The following is a 19,593-nucleotide window of genomic DNA, read 5'->3' as shown; positions in this document are numbered from 1 at the left end:
AGGTCAATGTTTTCCTAACAACTAAAACAAATTTTTTATATACATTTTTGTCCATTGGCTACGAGTATATATAAGTTCTGGTCTCTCGCAATCCAGTAAACAAAAACCTGTTTGGTCGGAAGACTATTTAAGAAGAATCTTTACATTTGTGCTTTAAACAAGATGAAACCCGTGCTAGTGCTAGCCCTTTTTCTACCACTCGCCATGTGCGAGACTTATGGCAAGTACTCTCAACCCTAAAACCACTTCTAACTTTATTTTTCCAGGCCTAATCCGTGTCGTGCGATCGCCAACCCACCACTTGGGATTCAATAAAGGCTTCGGTGGCGGCCTTGGTGGCGGTTACGGAGGCGGCGGCGGATTTGGAGGAGGCGGCGGCTTCGGTGGTGGTTTCGGGGGAGGTGGCGGATTTGGCAGCGGCGGCGGCGGCGGTGGTTTGGGAGGTTTCAAAGGAAAATTGCTCGGAGGTGGACTGGGTGGGGGATATGGAGGAAAAGGAGGGTATTACGGCGGAGGACCCGGGTTTGGAGGATCAGCGTCGAGTGCCAGTGCGAACGCACAGTCCTCCAGCTTTGGGAGTGGAGGCTTTGGAGGCTCACAAGCCTCTGCATCGGCCTCGGCGCAGTCTTTTGGAGGCGGGTACGGCAGACGGTGATTAAATAATTAAACATATTTATGGCAAACATTGCGTTTTATTTTGTTTTCCCAATTTGCATATTATAAAAAGTGGTTTTTACGAGGAACAGGTGCTCGAAATTTAAGGTTCTTTCGGCAAAGCTATTAGAAAAAAGGGTAAAACAGGTTTAGTAGAGAATTTATCAATGTTTGTGAACATTGTTTTTATTTTTTCATTTTTATAGAGTAATTAAAATTCTTTCTTAAAATATGTAAATTCCCAATTATGATTCCTTTGTTCGTTGGTTGGTATGGCATGAGGCATAATACTGGCAATTACAGCCCTGTATTGTTGGTTGGGGGACTCCAGGTGTTCAAGATTATGCGAACTTGAGGAACTATGCAGAACAAAGGGCGTCAGCTGCAGTGCAGCGGTAATTTCGTGAAATAACGTGCATGTTTCTTCACTTATTTAATGAATATATTTTGCATAGGTACAATTATATAAAATCGTTATATTATGAAGTTATCACGCAACGTGATGCTTTTTTAATTGATGTTTAACATAATGTACAACATATACTACAGTTTTATTTAAAATTAGGTGAACATGATAGTGACATTTCTTTTGTAAAAAATTGCACAATTTAACAGTTGTGGTGCATGAATGTGAGCTAATCACAGATTAAAATGCTTGAGCCTTATAAAGAATTATTTCACAACAGAATTGTTATAACAATAGATAAAACAGTTAAGTATCAACAAAATTGAAACAAAATAAAAGTAACCCTGAAGAAAACAATATAAGTAAAATATGGCAGTACTAAATATACATATAAAAACTATTTTATTGTAGGATTCTGCCAATTGTTGAAGTTTTGTGTTTGTGTCCTTAACTAAAATGTTAAATATTAATAATTATTATAATGCACATGTAATGTTGAAAATATTTCACTTAAATGAACAATAATAAATAGTTACGCTATACCCGTAATTTCGTTTAATTCTTATATGTAAATGAGAAAAGAAAATAACATTTCATGTAAAAGAGTAGAAAAATTTAATAACAACAATGAGTAAAGCTTGAATAGGAAGAGTATTAAACTTTTTTCTAACAAGAACATTGATTGCTCCTTTTGTTAAACATAATTATGCAGCCATTTTGATTACTATAATAACGTTATAAATTACAATTACCTCACAATGTACAAATCAACAAACACAAAAACTTCAATTATATAACAGTTATAAATAGAAAAGTTACAACAGCAAAAGATCCCAAATTATTGAATGTATGGCACACATTAATAAATTGATAGATGTAGGGCGATGTAAAACTATACAAAATTAAAAATATGGTAACTACAAACTAATATAAAAAAATATACAATTATAGTATTTTCAATTGTCCCTAAACTGATAAAAGCATGTAACTTCACAAGGTCAAGGAGTATTGAGAATAGTTTTTAAATTAAAAAAGAATATTTACAAAACCAAGATTGGAAAAGACATAGCAGATATTTTTAAGTATCACAGTTTATGAATGCATGGTATTCAGATCTCAAACACAATATAATTTTTCAAGCATGCGAAGTTCAACTATTTATTGTAAAATTTGTATAAAATTCCCTATAAAATTGCTAAAATAAAATCTTCCATATTTACAGTTTTCTATACAAAATGTTATAAAAATGTGAAAGCTGCCATTAGAAAATTTCAGTCGTTTGGAAATTCTGATCGGACGATCAAAATTTGGGCGGTGGATCCTCCACCTTCAATAATATATGCTATTGAGGTAGAGACACAGGTTCGTTTAATGCTTTTTTCGTCATTGAGGTCAACTCTTCTTCTAAGGGTACTTGTTCGTCGACGAAATTTATACTTCCTGCCTTATACCATACTATCACATCTACGAAAAATGCGCACAGCAAAATGGCCCCCGTCGTCCCTGAAACAAAATGAAACTCGGAGTTTTGCAGACTGCGTGCAACTAAATTGTTACTTACCGTGATAAAACATTCGAAATATATTCGAATCGTATAATGCACACGCGCCTTTTTCCCCACAGGCCATCTTCCAGACAAGACAAGCGGAGTCAACAACAGCCCCGTATACTATAGGACAAGGAACATTTCCGAAAAGACCAATAGCAAACTGGATCAAACCCAACGCCATTGCCTTATCCCTCGGATCAACACAACGTAAAATCAACAGCATTGAGCCAACTTCCGAAGTTGAATGAATAAAAACAAAAATTGAAAACAGTATTATATACCACGTAAAATTCGGGCATTGCACATCACAATAACCAATGGTCGCATTCCCGTATAAAACATTATCAGGAAATGATATTGTAACATTGTCATCATTTGCGACACATAAACAGTCCGAATATTCAACAATTTTTCCCTCTTTTTCGGTGTAATTTCTGCAACCCGCATGACAGGGAGATAAATACGTTTTACCGTCCTGGCCGCAAATCGGCGAGAACTTATCTTGGTTGCATTCGCACGTCGATTTGTTGCAATTTAGATCAAAAGTAGCAAACCTGAAATTAGATATTTAGAAAAAAAAAACGTTTTTTGACGGATTTTTTTACTCGTGACGTGTTTGAATTCCTGCTAAATCATCCATTGGACAACCAATAAACATCAAAATGCCCATTCCTGGAACAATTTTATAATATAATTAAGTGTGACTTGCACATCATTCGAGGTCACCCATTTAAAATCACCCAAATGGAAAATATTTTAGGCCAGGTCAAGTTTTACTTACCAATGGCGTAGATTATGGCCGTGAATGCGATCCAGGCTGCGACAAACCTGGCGTTAGGTTTCACACGGAGGATGAACACTCCACTTATTATTATGCCGACTCCCATCACCAAAATGCCTCCAACTCCTGAAAAACTTTCAATCAAGTCACATTGTTATTGTTTTGAGTCCTGAAACCTGATATCATATTGGCTGAAGGAGTTGGTAGTCTGAACTGAGATTCTAAATACTTTGGTAGAAACGTATACAATCCTGCTATTGGAAGAATATGTAAGACACTGCTTGCAGTCCGAAACATTAAAATATCATTTTTCAATAGCCGTTTGACCGTTTTAGGGAAGTCTGCAACAAAACCAATTTGTAAGAAATCACAGCAAATATTGTTGCATTGTTGGTTAATAGCTTTATTTACAAAATAAATTAACCGTGACCGTTTGTTTAAAAATTTTCACACATCTACACAAAGATCAATGACCGCGATTTAATCACCTCTTATACTAGGATGTTTTCGTCCAGGTTGATGTATCCTAGGTGTCGGTTTAGCCGTTTTCAGTCTTTTCGGGAAGGCAAACATCGCGAAGGAGGCCAACATTAGCAGTCCTGATATTAAAACCAAACCTAGAATTTCCGTCAAATTAAAAACTGTCTCGAGCCGGATTTAAGACTTACCCAAGTACCATGCCCCAACCCACCTTGGATCTGTCGTATCTATTTTAGGATCGACAGATAAATCGGCATAAACACTAGTACAAAGCGATCCAACGATGAAACCTAGAGCTGGACCCAAAATTCGCACACCGATTGTTATCGCTGGAAAATTTACAATTCCTGTTAGGTTTATGAGAGATGCTTCAAAGAAGAAGCGTCAACGACCTTTATTTTATGACGTGATTTTTTTAATGAATCTTGTTTTCACTTATTTTATAACTGTGAAGATTCACTGTTATTATCTTTGAAAATTTCAGTGTTGAAGGAGCAATTCACGTTTTTATAATTTATGACTCCTTAAAAAAGATCACAAATAAACTGGATAAAATCTTCATTTTAATGATTCATAAACTATTTCATCAAATGATTCGCAAAACGTGGGAAGACGAGGAAAGGGACTATAATTTCTTTTTTGTCCCTTTCTTTTAGTCGCCTCTCCAGGCAGCTTTAGCTGTCTTCAGAAATCTTTAAAAAAAAATTTTAGAACATCTGTTAATTATTGTATTTTGACAAATTTATCCCTCAAATACGAAATCTGTTAGATACAATTAAAATTCATAAAATATTGATATAAGAACGACAAGTTTTTGCATACTAAATTATATTTTATTGGCTCTCGTGTTGGCTCCATTCATTTTGCAAAGCCAGATCGAACTAAATTAGATAACTAAGGGTGGGTTTATAGCAACCGAATTAAATGCTTGATTGCAATTAAAAACTCGTTACGTGATTGGTTGAATTTTGATGAACAACCTATCAGATTTCAAAATTTTGAAGTTAAACTTAATTTCGATTTTATTCACTTTCTGTAAACCCACCCTGACTTGCAGAAAACAATGAAACCATTTAATTGAGTTTTTTTTTTAATTTGTTGCTTCAGTTTTAACGAATTGGGAAAAATCGATTACCATTTTGAAAACATCTGGAACACCATACTTTTTAAAAATGTTTAAATTAAATTAAAATCGAGGACCTTATGTTTATTTCTGAAATATCTTGTTCTAGTTTGCGCTGATAACTTCTAGCAAAATATGTATTTCGGGTGTTTCTTGTAAACTTGTACGCAATAAATAATCTTTTCCATTTGATTGAATATCACATTTTTTTGTCTTTGGCTTCACTTTATAAATGAAGTAAATTGAAAGTTTTGGGCAATATGCAAGGCTGCGAGATATTCACGTTATTGATAAAAGAATTTTAAAATAGACTGCTGATCCAGACAACAGTCAATCAAAGTTGCATTATCATTTTTCCTGACAGGCAGAGATAAAAATTTTCAAAATACTTAATTGCATGCGTCTGCATGTACGGTGTTTTTTTATTCTTGTTAAAAGCCAGCAATAAGTTTTACCAAGTAGATGAATTAAGTACATTGTATATTTATTTAATGAGGGAATAAAATATTTGTGATAAACCTTGACATTCATATATTTTATTCTCTGATATTAGAATTTATTGTTATTAATTGTTGCTTTCTATTAATCGCCATTGTAAATATTTTTAGTTCAGATGTCCTTTAGATAAATTTGACATTGACATTGAGTAATTTAGGTACTTTAACAATTACACAATAAAATAGGACCTACTCCAAACTTTTACACAATGGATTTTGGCGGTCATCATTAATAAACGTAATAAGTCGAAAGGACACTCACCAAAGTAGAGCGGCGATTCCTTGCTGGCAACGTTATCGTCGATGTACGGAATCCCTAAAGTATACACAGCCGTTTGCCCCATTCCCACCCCTAACAAGCTAATAAAAAAAATTGCGAGGACGATTTTCGTAACCGAGGGTTGAATCCGATGTTCCGTATCGAGTTCTTCATGACATATTTGTAGAATATTTGGAACCACGGTTGTGGTAGACGGCAGGGAGGTATTCCCCCAATGAGTATTGGGATCCATCAGGTCTAGTGAGTTGGGAACTTTGCAGACATTCGGATCTTTACTGATCCCCGTGAGATCATTAGCTCTAATTAACTGTCTCCCATAAATAAAATGGGGTAAGGAACAAGTAAACGACGACACCGCGAACAGAACCATCCCCCATGCGATCCATTTGGGCCGATGCCCCTGCCCCCCGTAATAAGTCAAGAGTAGCGACGAGCCAATTTGGCCGATTTCCGTTGCACTCATTATAATCCCGGTGATTTTGGATTGAATTTCAAAAAGTTTTTCGATCGTCGTTATCGCACTGACAAAATACGTGTGGTACATCCCTTGGAGGACCCACGCGATGCAGAAAACTATAAGGAATGCTTGCTTGGAAGCAAACATTTGCAGCCATTGAGGGGCGAACGGCCCCAAACCGCATTCCGTGTCGCTGTCGCTCGGGAAATCACCCTCACTGACGAAACACTGCGATCGGTAAACTTCGGTTTGTTTCGTTAGGGCCGTTTGCTCCTCGGGGATGTCCTGCATGCCCAGCCGAGTGTTGCCGTTGGAGGGGCCGTTGTTGTTGCTCGGTTTACCTTCAGCCCACATCGTACCGTTTGCCAGGCGACTGTTACCGTTTGACATTTTGGAGGAGAGCCGAGTCTATCGCCGTCTCTGAAATGCGAAAAGGCGAGATGGATTAACAATTAAGGGCATTTTTGATTAACACTGCCTTAAATACTTTCATTACTTCAATAGCCGATTTTTTCAAAAAAAAATGCCAAAAGTCTGGAAATTATATTTTAAAAATGGTTCACCAAAATTATTTGAAACATTACACACACAGAGAGAAACATTGTTTTTTTTTTTGTTTAAAAAGAGGATTTTGTTGTGAATTCAACAGCACAGCATTTGTTCAAGAATAAAGTAAAATACAAAGACAGGTATGGACGCCGAAATTCCCCTTTTTATTTTTATTTGTTTAATAATGATTATTATTATTATAATCTGTATTATCCTACAGCCCAAAAACATCCAATTAGGGGACAAAAAATTTCAAAATTTAGCCTACTAATTAGAAAACTACATTAAATAATAGAAAAAGAAAACTATATTAAAGCAGATTAAAACAATTATTCTTAATACAGGTGATAACAGTAGCTTTTGAATCCCAATTTATGTCACACATTTCAGCAATTATATTAAAATAACAGCTCATTAAATAGGCAGGTGCTTTTTTCCCTACATTTGTTCTGCAAACTAAATTTTTGAAATATTGCTTTCTGTGTGTGACATAAGTTAGCACATGAATACACAATTTACTTAACAAACAAAGACAATCAACTACTCCATAAATAATATAATACAACACAGAAACAATTAATTTTCTCCTTCGCATTACTAAAGGTTGCAAATTAAACTTATGCAGGAGACTAAAATTTAGCTGTCTTATTAGACAACAAATTACCATGATGGTCACATAAATCGTTCTCCCAAAAATAAAAAATTAACACTCGGTCATAGTGTTTTATAGAATTGATAAATTAGCGAATTTGTAACTCACAATTTTAGATCACGTCAATTATTTCCAAAAACTTAAAATAAAACAATTAAATGAAAATCTACGGCAAGTAAACTTCGTTAAACAAAATTTCCTAATAACGTTTCAAAGGAAATTTGATTATTTGGTGATCTCAAATCTCACAATAGTTTATTTCTTCAACAGATCGTCAACTAATCAGCACGCGCATTTTGGCAAGAAGTTCTAAAAATTTTTTAAGGAAAATTTAAGATTTCCGGATAACCTAACTAATAAATCTTAAGTAAAAATTCTTTTGCACTGTTTTAGGAATTTCATCGTTATTACATATTTTAAGCATTTTTTTAAATTGGCTCAATTAACGTGTTATTATTTTGTCTTAATTTGTATTACAATTTAGATTTTTTTGGTCTTTTGGACGCTTTATATAGGGTGCGCCAGAGAAAAATGCCATGTAAGGTAAGATACCAGAAACCAGGAAAGAATTCTATCTACAATAAAAAAATTAACTCTATTTGACATTTTGCCTATTTTGACACTTTGACTCTATTTTCTGTTGGAAGAATAATATTCCATGTTTTTTTGATGCAGGCTATTAAAAGAAGCTGTATCCTGAATTGTATATTTAACGTTATTTCTGACTTTTATTGGCAAAGTTTTTTACCTTTACTCAATAATTATGAAAAAACATATACAAGGTCATCGCTAACATTAAATAGACATAAAAAAGGACAAATGTCAAAAAATAAATGTCCAGATTATTGACAGATGCATTTTTTTAAACATTTACTTGTCATTTTTCTCTGGATCGCGCACAACGGTGCAATACTAAAAAGATGCAGATGATTGATTTTGAAATAGTCTATGCGTGTGCAAGGTTTCAAACAATTCTGGTAATCCGTTTTGAAAATGTGTATTTTTGCCAACCTTGTATAATGATGATTAAAATTAGTTTCATTAATCGATTTCCGGATTTTATTTTCAATTTTTTTATAAACTGTTGAGGACTTAATGTCGAATACTGACTGTTTTGTGTGTTTTGTGGTACCAGATCTAGCTTTATGAGAGAACTGAAAACCGGTTTAATTTGTATTTGGTCAAAAACCTGTTCTTCTGCAAACCAGTTTTTTGCTTAATCTAGTAAAAACTGAAACTAGTTTGAGCAAGTTTTATTGTCATGCGAGTTGCAATTTGCGCATGTAAGAAACAATTATTCCAGAATTTGGTTTAAGTGTATTGATTGTCACACAATGACAAGCACATTTTTTGGTGGTAAATTAAAGAAGACATGCAACTTTTCTACTGTAATAGAAATTTCAAACGTTTCCAAATCGGATTCAGTGCTGCCTAATTGTCCCGATTTATCTACAAAAATAACATTAAATTACGCGGAATGATTCAGCAGAACTGTCCGAAAAAAAAGATAGTTTGCATTTGGTGTATTACATTTGAAATCGATGTTTGTTAGTATTTTGTCGAAGTGGGTCGTTATGAAATTAAGAATCTATTAAAGTGGAGTCCCTGCGACTTAAGACGATCTTCTACCAATTAATAATAGTTAAAATCAGTAAAAATTTAATGATGTAAGTAGATTAAAGGTCAACGCCATGAGTGAAATAAAATTTATGTATATGGGTTAAACGAGGATATGTGATTGGTACATTAGAAAAAAAAGGCTATTTGACATGTGCAACGTCGATAGTTGGAATACTAAATATATCAAAGGTGATGTAGCTGGAGAGAATACCAAAATACATGCGCCGCATTCCTTTTCAGCGGGAGTAAATAAAATGATAAAACCTGACAAGACGGGATGAGTTCGTGTTCACATAGACGGAGATTTGATTTGGGCACAAGAACAACACTTTTACTAGGTCACAACTAGAAGCTAGTGTCTTTTCTCCGACTTCGCAACTTGTTCACCTTGACATCTCTATACCTACACCTAATTAGTTTTTTGATTTCACGGCTAATTCAAATTCGAACATTTAATGACGAAACTATGTCAAAATAATTAAGCTCAACTATTTGACACGTGCTACAATCAATATCATTATCGGCTATTCTACTTAGGGTTAATCGCTTTAACATACTTAAAAACATAATCGATATATTTTCACTATTGACTGTTTGTAAATTTACAAGATCAGCTGTATCTCACATTATGTAATCCCGAATCCTACGAGTTCTCAACCAAGGTTTTGATGATAGATGTTAAACATAATTACTCAAATGTTAACAACTTGTTACGTTATCAGTGCCACCACGCATCTCATTTATAAAAATTGCACTCCAAAGCTGATTTTAGAAAAAAAAATACTACTTTGTCCGTTGCAAACTGTCGAAGATCAAATTTATTATAAAAATTTTTTGGAGTATGACGGACACCTTCCTTGGCCATGTACAGCCGGCTTTAAAGCAGCACTGGCGCGAAAGTGCAAATCCGGCGAAAGGGGAATGTGGTTTCGTTTTCGATCGGAGAAAGGTGGTGCAATCGTCTCACCTGTTCATAGGTGAAAATCATGACGAGAGTCGCGTTGGCCGTTGCGCAGCGCCAACCTCAAGTGCTGATGATGACGACGAAAGCGAAACGTCACTAGACTAGAACAGAGAAGCAGCACACTTTCTCCACTTTATACAGCACTCTCCACAAGCAGGGCTTGCTGAACACTGCGCGGACCGGGATAGAGGCGGCGCGGGACTGATTAGCATAACCGAATATTTGCACAGGGTCGGACCAGCTTCGCAAACGAGCTGTACACTTATACAGGATGTGCCGAAAAAGTGAACTAGAATTGCCAAACCTCCGAAGTTTCCACGAAGACTTTGAACACTGGCCTTATGCAAAGTTGGAGACTCGACACTATAATTAAGATAATCTTGTATGTACCAAAGAACTATTTTCGCATTTATTATTATGTATTTATTATCTTCCATGCAGGAGAATTACGTAGGTATTATTTCGGCTAGGTCATGAGGGAAACTATTGGATAAGAGAGAGTGATAAGGAGTAAGCTTGTACACGAGTATTGATCGGTTTTGTGAATACAGTATATCCATTCCATACCTTATACTAAATACTGACGTGAAGAAGAATTATATTTTAATCGTCTAGTCCAACCAGTTTAAACCCACTCGAGTGATTTATTAACCCTTGAGTGAGTTTCGACCCCTTATCGTTTTCACGGTGATCTGACCTCAATAGAAATTAATTTGCATAAAAAAACTTCAATTGGAGTCAAATTAAGTTTATGACAACATTTGTGACAACAAAAAGGCTATTTTGATTTTGGTTTGAAACCCTATTTCGTATATTGCTCCAAAAATCTATATCGAAAGCTTTTTAAATCTGTAAGGTTTGGAGTAGAATTACTACAAAACAAATGAATGTATTGTAACTTAAATAACTATGAAATAAGTAAATGCCATTAAAAGTTTTTCTACAAGGAAAACTACACAAAGTAGCAATAAAAACAACAGTTGAATGAGCACCGTAAAACTACTTAAAAAACTACCCACAGTTTTGTGTCAGATGTAAAATTACACCAAATAAAAAGTGGTTAATGTTTTACACTAAATTATAATTCTCCACACAATTGTCCTAAAATAATTTTAGAACAGTTAAATTTAATTCATTGTTTGTACGGTGGAAACTACAAATAATTTTTTATGAGACTTTGAAAAACATTTATTTTAATTACACTTATATTTGTACATACGTTGTTATTCCAAGAAGACAAGAATTATATTATCTTGAGAATTGACATTAACTCAATTCTTGTACAGCAAAAACAAAATATTGAGTTATTTTTATAATAATTTAAAAGATATTTTTTAATGAAAAGTGGCAAAAACTTTAAAAAAAGACTTTTCAATGAAAACTGATGAAAACTTGAGAAAACTTCATATAATTTTTTAAGGGTAAAATTACACAAATTTCGAAGTATGTAGGTACAATTAACCCAAATATTAAAATTTGCATGGAGTAATTTCTACGATAATTAAAAAAAAAAATAAAATATGTAAAAACCACGTTACAATAACTACAATTTATACTCAGTAAAAATACTTTGAATTTAATTTCCATAATATGTACTACAAGTTATTCTAATATCAAAAAAGGTGTAAAAGTCTATTTTTCTTATTACAGAAATGACAGAAGCTTTTAAAAATATAAATTTTAATATTTAATTATTGCCAAAATTTAATTTTCAAAGAAATTAGTGTTTTATCATGGGGAAAAATCACAATGTAAAAACAGAACAACACCTATATGAGCCGAGGAAAAATTATTAGAGAAATCACCTAGAGTTTTGCTTCTAGTAAAAAACAATAAATAGTATAAAATGGACAAAAATTGCCTTTTTCTTTGGTGTAATTTTATATTCTCGTAATATCATTAAGTTGTAAAATAAAAAAATTGTTGAAGAAAAACTACATATAATTTTTTAGATGCAGAAATCTCGATGTATAATTATATTCCAAAAATTTCCATAATTATAATTAAGATTAATTCAATGCTTGTATACAAATCATGTGAATTTTCATTGAACAGTTTCTATGAGAATTTGAAAAACATAAAGATAATTATAATTTATGGTAAGAAAACTTTTAATTTTATTTCCAATGTATCTAATACCAAAAAGGTGTAAATTTCTATTTTTCTTATACGTGAAAAAAATTGTTAAAAATATAAGATTTAATGTAAAACTACTATTAAACAGAAGAATGTGATTTAATTAACAAAAAAATGGGTATTTTACCACAAGGAAGAATCAGGATGTAAAAACAAAAGCAGCAATTGTATCTATGCAAGCTGAGGGAAAACCTATAGTTTTCCTTAAAATTACAGAAGTAGGTAACAAATTATTAATGTTTTACGACAAAAATCATGTAAATTTCCATACATGGAGTAATTTATACGGAAATTTGAAATTGTTTTTCATATTATTGGTGGTGTAATTTTACATTCATGTGATGTGATAAAACTATGGCATAAAATCGTCCTTTACTTTTTTTTTTTCGGAAATTTTGTGATTTGCAGGTGTACCAACGAAACGGAACGTGTATTCATTGTTCTGCTTTGTCCCGACCTTACCAACCTCATTACTGTGCTAATAAAAGTATTTAACAGTAGAAATTTTGGCTGGCAATACGCTAATCAGTTGTACCAACAGTACGCGCTCGAGTGTCAAAAATCCGGCTTGAGAAAATGGTGAAGAGGAGCATTAATATGCGACGATCTCGAACTAATTCTCTGGTTTATTTGTCGAGGTTGTGTAGGCTAAAGCCGGTTCTGTGTCCGGGCATCTGACCGAAGAGGATGTAGGTTATCTCCGTATTGTTCTTATTTCTCAGACGGGCTCAGATTAAAACGAATTAAAACCGTCATGTTTGCGCCTGCACAAAAATTGCATAAATTGTACCAAAATTCAATAATCGGAAAATCATAAGATAAAACTAATTAAATAGTTGTTTTTCAGGACCAACGGCAACGTCCTTGCCAGTGGCGTAGTCAAGGGCCTCTCTAAGGTGTGCGATCTCATCAATAGCCAAAATGAAACAATACGAACCACGAATGCTAATCCCGAATTTTGTATTTAAATCAGATGCAAGTTCCGGGCTGCATCTACGCCAAATTTATTTATCATTTTAATGGAAGCTATCAGAGATGAGAGAAGAGTCTGTTTAAAATTTATTTGTTACCTCAGCGGAACGTCTTGACCTCAAAATTTGTTGAATTATGGATCTTTGCTCATCACATATTCACATGGGCTATACGTAACGTAACGAAGACTGAGTCAAAATAAAACAACCACTCAATAATTATCGTTTATTTCGACCACACCACATGCAGGTTTTTGCAAAAATTACACATCTCCATTTGAAATATTATATCATACATATTAAGGATTATTAAAATAAGAAAAAAGCTTTTTATTTGATGCTTGCTAATATTGGGAATTCATACGAAGCAACTTTTGCGTCACGTCTAAAAATTGGAGGAACGGAAATACTGAAGGATCTTATTAAAATACAAAAGACATTCTTGGTCCAACATGTACGAATTTTATTTGCCAGTTTCTGAAGCCATGTGAGAAAATTCGCACATAAATTAATAAATAATTCTCCAAAACAGGTGATGTTTATCAATTTTTTATACCAAACCACTTGAAGGACGCAATTTTAATTTTGCGGTACAAAATGTGTAACAGTCGTGTATGTTTGTGCTTATTTTATAAACACACTTGATTAAGCTCCTCAAAACATCAAAACAAAAAACAAATTAGCTTGTAACCATATCTCAGCGTAACCCGATCCGTCCTTTTTGATTTTTCCCGTCTAAAACCATGGCAGAAAATTAACACCTTTTCGATGGTAACTCGATTCATAAAAAATGTCAAAAGTGTCAACTTGAACTTGATCCTTTTGCCAATTTTTTACGTAAAACTTTTGAAAATAAGAAGTTTTGTAATTTAATTTTGGCTAGTGTTCGCATCGCGTTGCTGGCTCTTGATTTGGGCCTTGACACTAAACTTCATCGTCTTAATACTGTTAATGTTCTAAATGATATTATTGTTCAATAGTTTATTACGTCTAGACTTCGCATTTATTTTTATCCATAGCTAAACGTTTTCAAGAAAATTAATCAAGCATGTACATATGTCTGGACTAAATTCCAGAAAAAAATCGGTGAAGATATTCACGTCGAAATTAGACGCGGTTTGTATTGTTGTTCTTACTATTGTCTCTAGTCAAGGACGGCCAAACTAAATTCGCCAATAATTGAATCAGGAAAAAATACAAATTTCGTGAATAATCTGAAGACCTGCAAGACCTTGAGTTAATGATTGTTTACATTTTAGCGTAAACAATTGCTGAAAATTGGTCTACCGGAAGTGCGTTTCGAGCAATTCTGATGATTAATTATGCAATACCGAACTTTTACAATTAATCACTTCATCCCACTGTCTACTTCCGGCCCTATTAGGAAGTGATATATCGTGGAGAAATTTGTTTAATTTTGTTGTTTCAAATATTTACTTTTCTTATCAAAATTTTGTCTGGCTCAGCAGGATTGTTAAAATGTCCAACAAACTATCATTTTTACAATCTCCTGCATTTCAATCTAGGCTCTCTACATATTTATTCTGGAAAATAGTGAGAACCTTGACACCATAATGCTGTACATAAATATTTAGAATGTAACAACACATTGTATAATTTCATTTTTTGTCTGGAAGACACTTTTATCAATCACACAGTGCCTCTATTGTACGTACCTGTGCTTAAACAAACTTTCTCTTATCAAATTAGGGTTATTTCTTTGTGTATCTAGTTTTTTTTTATTTACTGAGACAAACATTAATCTCAAGAAACTGGGGCAAAGCAGAGCTGATAAGTATTTTTATACAGCCTGGTCTACAAGTATAAATCATGTAGAAATCTCCTAAAATATATCATTTCTACATTGGCAGAATCATTGTTCAACAAATGTTAATTAACATGACTAGGATAGAAACATAACAATATGTCATCCTTACACGCAGATACGTATAAGTGCATGATCTATCCTTATGAGTTTAAAACAGGTCTTTATACCCAGACGGCCATGTAGTTTATTCGTCTGTGGGGGAATTCTCCAACACTTTGAATGAATTGACTAAAAACAAAGTCCCTAGGTATTGCGCCAATACTCGAGCAATAAAAATAAATCCTGGATTTTATTGACCATTTATTCATATTTATTGTTGATATTTCGTATTACAAAATGCACACTTTCTATAACAGGATTAGATTTTTACTCAGTCATGTTTGAATAAAAATTATAATTTATTCTAAACGTAAGTTCTGCAGGAAAAACCGAACACTGTTCACTTCAAGACGGAATCACAAAAGATGATGAGCACATTTGGGTTATTTTTGACACACTTTTACTGGCTGCGGATTAATTGATACAAATCACTTTATAATAGCTGATATGTAAAACCTAAATAACAATGAAAAATTGACCGAAAAAATGTTCCACATTTTGCGAGATCTTTGACACGGTTTCGGACATTAGTAGTAAAAGAGCGTTTATTCAAAAGAATGATTCATAATTATTCTTCTAAATAACGGTTCATTATTGTTAACACCTTGGAATCAAAATGCAAACATGCGTTTTTCCTGATGCAAAACCGAACAACTCACAGAATACATTTATTTCTATCCACGTTATATAACAATAAATACCGTAACTTATGGCTGATGGCTTGAAGAGCGAAACGATGCTTTCAAGTTTCAGCAGTAAAAGTACGATTTTTTTAACATTATTTATTTGTACCTGAGACTACTTTGAAGTCGGAGATCCCAAAATAACATAACCAAACTGTTGACCTACTATGGGGCCAATCAACTTTCGCTACTATAAATGGAAAGCGTTTATCACAAAAATAAACTATACACTTTGTTCGCTTTTTTTCACCAATAAAAATCTTATCTTGCGCGCGAATAATTTCTTGGTCGGTTCACCTAGCCATGGCATTGACGTTTCCTTTAATTTCCATAAATCGGAATGAAGAATTAGCGTTGGTCACTTGGATTAGTGATAACTGATAATAAACATGCGTCATAGTGTCAAGTTTAAGTTGACACTAAGTACTTAACAAAAATTCATCGTAAAATGGTTGCACCTTAAAAAGTCTGGGATGACAAATTTAAAAAATAAACGTGACAAACATTTGGAGGACGTTACAAAAATAAAAAAATATAATCGGTTGCTCTTGCCAACTTTATTGAATTTTTAAAAACAGTACGAAAGTACATTTCTAGATAACTAAATTTCAAGGCTGTTCTAGTCATTAATAAACAAGAAATGTAATTTTTTTTTATAGAGTTCTACGACATTTTTATTTGAAATTACTGAATTCACCCAAAAATTAACCTTGATTAAAGATGAAGGTTACGGAATGAAATTTTCTATTTACACCAAATCGTCGAAATTTCTCAAATCTGGAGTTTGAAACTATTAGAAATTAAAATGTTTTCTTTGAAATTCAAATGTGTCGGCATTTGATCACATTAATAATCCAGCAATAGTGGAAAACTCAGTCATCAATATTTAAAATCTCATATATTAAAGTGAAATTACCATTAAGTATGCAGTAGAGACAATGATGGATAGTAAACATTCAAAAATCCAAGCTATACAGGTTTAAATAAAAGAAATGAAAGAAAATTGTTTTTCCAGCCTCTGATATATTTCTTAGAGATTACAATAGTAGCTAACAGACACCTATTACTATGCGAATAACATGGCATTTATATTTTATTATTTTGTATAATATAATGGAATGCGACAAGTAAAAAACTGGCAGTAATCATAAAAGCAGAAGTTACTAAACCGGTTTCCATTTTGGTTTTAGTGCGGATATAGAAAATCCAGAAACTGATAAATTGTACCAATTTTATCTAACCTGAACTTAAAATGCTTAGAAAACAACAATTCTTGCACAATTACATTTCAGTGATAGCCGATCTGCCGATCATCGTAGTTAACAAATATTGACTAATCTGACGTTACAATAGCACAGTTTAGATAATTTTTTAACAGACTTGTTATTGATTTAATAATTTTTGTAAATTTTATTTACACAAAATGGCGAAGCGACTCTAATGCAGGAAACTAAAGTCAGCGTTAGTGAACATTAATTAGCAATTTTCCTGATTACACGTTTCCTGTTGATGTGTCTCAATTAATTAAGTATTTGGCGCCATTTTGAAAAAGAAACTTCGGTACTTCCGAGAGTTAAATGGGCACACATGTGTATAATATATAGTGTTGCACACGTGCTGAGATAATAGTACCATCATTAGAATAATAGGTCATCACGTGACCGCAGTGACGCAACAAACTAACCTATGAAAGTGATATCGCGTTTTAAAAAATTGCCGCCCCACGTGAAAAGAAGATACTGTAGGTATTAAAACAGGATTATTGTTAATGGTATATATTTTATGTTTATCGGAAGTAGCGCCGTGTGAATATCAATGAAATAAGTAAATAATGAGAAGTAGTGATTTAATTGAGAAAAATATGTTTTTAAGCGGGGTTATCTTTGGTATCGGTGCGACTCCATGGAGATTAGTTAAATGTTTACAAAGTTGAAGTAAACAAGGTTTGAGATGTAAATAGAGACTGATAGCCGATAGCAAGTACATACAAGTTGAACTTAAAATGATGCATGAAAGCAATGGCGGAAAATTGATCAATCAGTTGCGTCGGAGGTAAATAAAGTGTGATTTGTTTACGATAGAGTTAGTAGGGGTGAGTGGGGTACCCCACCCAAACAAAACGTGGTTTTATGACAGGTAGCGAGATACGTACGTTCGTAGGCAAAGACATCTATATCCGTATGACCGTATGGCAGAAAAATTGAGTCCCTCGATCACTGATTTTATCGGATGAAACACATGTCAGACGAATAGGATATGATAATATTGCAAGCACGTCACATCACTAGTGCCGAAACAGTCGAAACTCTACCCAGACAGACGACAGACTACTAGATTCCCGTTCATTCAATTCAAACATGAGCCCAGTCCCAGTCAGAAGCGGTCGGATTCCATCGAAACGAAAGCGAAGGGAGAGAGAGTAGAGTCAGAGAGCGAACGCGACGCGGAATCAAACAATATGTGAGAAATTCTTCAAAGTCTGGGACTCTCCATGGTCTATATCGCGACAACGCGGCCAATTTTTACCCCCAGATCGTTGTTATATAATGCGACTTTACATTGCCGGAGTTTTCGTCACTGTAACCGGCACGAAAGCACGCGCACTTATTTGCTTTTTTTAATTCACGCATGTACTCACTTGAGTTTTTACACGCACGCCCGGAACGGTAATGATAACACGACCACCGTGACCCGCACCACGCACCCCATTTTATAGCCTCGCTCCGGGATCAACCTATGGCTCATTATACACGATTAAAGCCACTCCACGCAAGACTTAAGGCACCGCTCGATAATTCTTCAAACTATACCACCAGAGCGAGCCACATATACAACTGCACTTCCACGCTGTTTACGAACGAACTAAACAAAAGGAAGCAGACGTGACGAAGCCACATTTACATATTTGCCAAACTTTACTGATAGCGGCACCTACACACTATATGCACTTCCATAGATAAAATTTGCACTATTCGCTACGTGGAAAAGTCGCCATGAAAGCTCACTGTCCGGTCCGCACTTGTAAAACTTAGTGTCCCATACCAAACAAAAGAATGAGAGCTGGGGTAAATGTATAGTGTAATAAATGTTATAAAAGTCGATCTATTAATTTAATTATAGACCTAAACAATATCTCGTCACGTGGTTAAAATAAATACGTTTATTTAAGTTTCGACAAGAAAATATTGTTCGAAAATTTAATGAGAAAGAATAAGCACCCCTTCTATGAGATACATCGATACATGCCCGCATTTTGAGGATGTATAATGTATGCCTCTTAGGGAGACATAAAATCTAGTGTAAAAACTTACAAGGAATAGTACTTTGTTTCATACAAAAAATCTATTTAAAAATAATGACCTATCAGATTTCCGTTCTAAAAATGAAAAAAAACTAATGCATTCCAACCATATGACTAGACTTGTCCTTTTGGAAATTTTAGAAATTTATCCTGTACCAGGCGAATCAAGTTTTATTCGAACCCACAACTGTTTTCAGTTACACAAAATGCTCTTTCCAAAACTGTTTTTGGAAATATTTTATGCAATTGTTTTAAATCAATGTATTTCACAAAAACTAATGCAATTTGAGCTATTTTCAAGCGTTTTTTGGTACCGCATACGTCAAATGTTATCAATTTTAACTATAAAATCTAATAACGAATTTAGTTTAATAGAAAATAGTATATTAAAATTAGGGGTGGATGGGGCCACGGGGAGTTCGGGAATTTTCCCAGTCGGCCGCCAGCTGATGGGCCGCGATCAAATATCACCTCATTTTATTATTCTATAATCTTTTCTATAACCAAAAATGTACTTTATATGTAAACAAAACGGACCATTTGTTTTGGGCCGACGTGTTTTA

The 19,593-nt window shown here is 33.9% G+C and overlaps 2 protein-coding genes across 3 annotated transcripts; one reads left to right on the top strand and one right to left on the bottom strand.

The window, feature by feature from the left end:
- The first annotated feature begins 67 nt into the window (after nt 1-67).
- Nucleotides 68-683, top strand: LOC123006364 (acanthoscurrin-2-like). Its single transcript, XM_044400791.1, has 2 exons — nt 68-220; nt 267-683. The coding sequence occupies exons 1-2, from the start codon at nt 163-165 to the stop codon at nt 653-655; spliced, it is 447 nt and encodes a 148-aa protein (XP_044256726.1). The 5' UTR covers nt 68-162; the 3' UTR covers nt 656-683.
- Nucleotides 684-1,072: 389 nt separating this feature from the next.
- LOC123006267 (solute carrier organic anion transporter family member 74D) lies at nt 1,073-18,585 on the bottom strand. Of its 2 annotated transcripts, none has more exons than XM_044400625.1 (9): nt 17,882-18,585; nt 5,753-6,647; nt 4,059-4,199; nt 3,879-4,007; nt 3,567-3,731; nt 3,391-3,516; nt 3,215-3,281; nt 2,622-3,163; nt 1,073-2,563 (listed from the first exon to the last, which is right to left on the bottom strand). In XM_044400625.1, the coding sequence occupies exons 2-9, from the start codon at nt 6,615-6,617 to the stop codon at nt 2,403-2,405; spliced, it is 2,196 nt and encodes a 731-aa protein (XP_044256560.1). In that variant the 5' UTR covers nt 6,618-6,647; nt 17,882-18,585; the 3' UTR covers nt 1,073-2,402. The 2 variants fall into 2 exon arrangements, with proteins under 2 accessions (XP_044256560.1, XP_044256561.1); XM_044400626.1 differs by lacking the exon at nt 17,882-18,585 and adding an exon at nt 10,016-10,628.
- Between the last annotated feature and the right edge of the window lie 1,008 nt (nt 18,586-19,593).

This window comes from Tribolium madens, unplaced genomic scaffold, assembly GCF_015345945.1.
Source record: "Tribolium madens isolate multiple individuals breed KSU strain unplaced genomic scaffold, Tmad_KSU_1.1 Scaffold_2;HRSCAF=44;Tcas5.2_LGX, whole genome shotgun sequence".
NCBI classification, from domain to species: domain Eukaryota; kingdom Metazoa; phylum Arthropoda; class Insecta; order Coleoptera; family Tenebrionidae; genus Tribolium; species Tribolium madens.
Note: the sequence above shows the minus strand (reverse complement) of the source record. Positions and strands in the feature narration are given on the sequence as shown.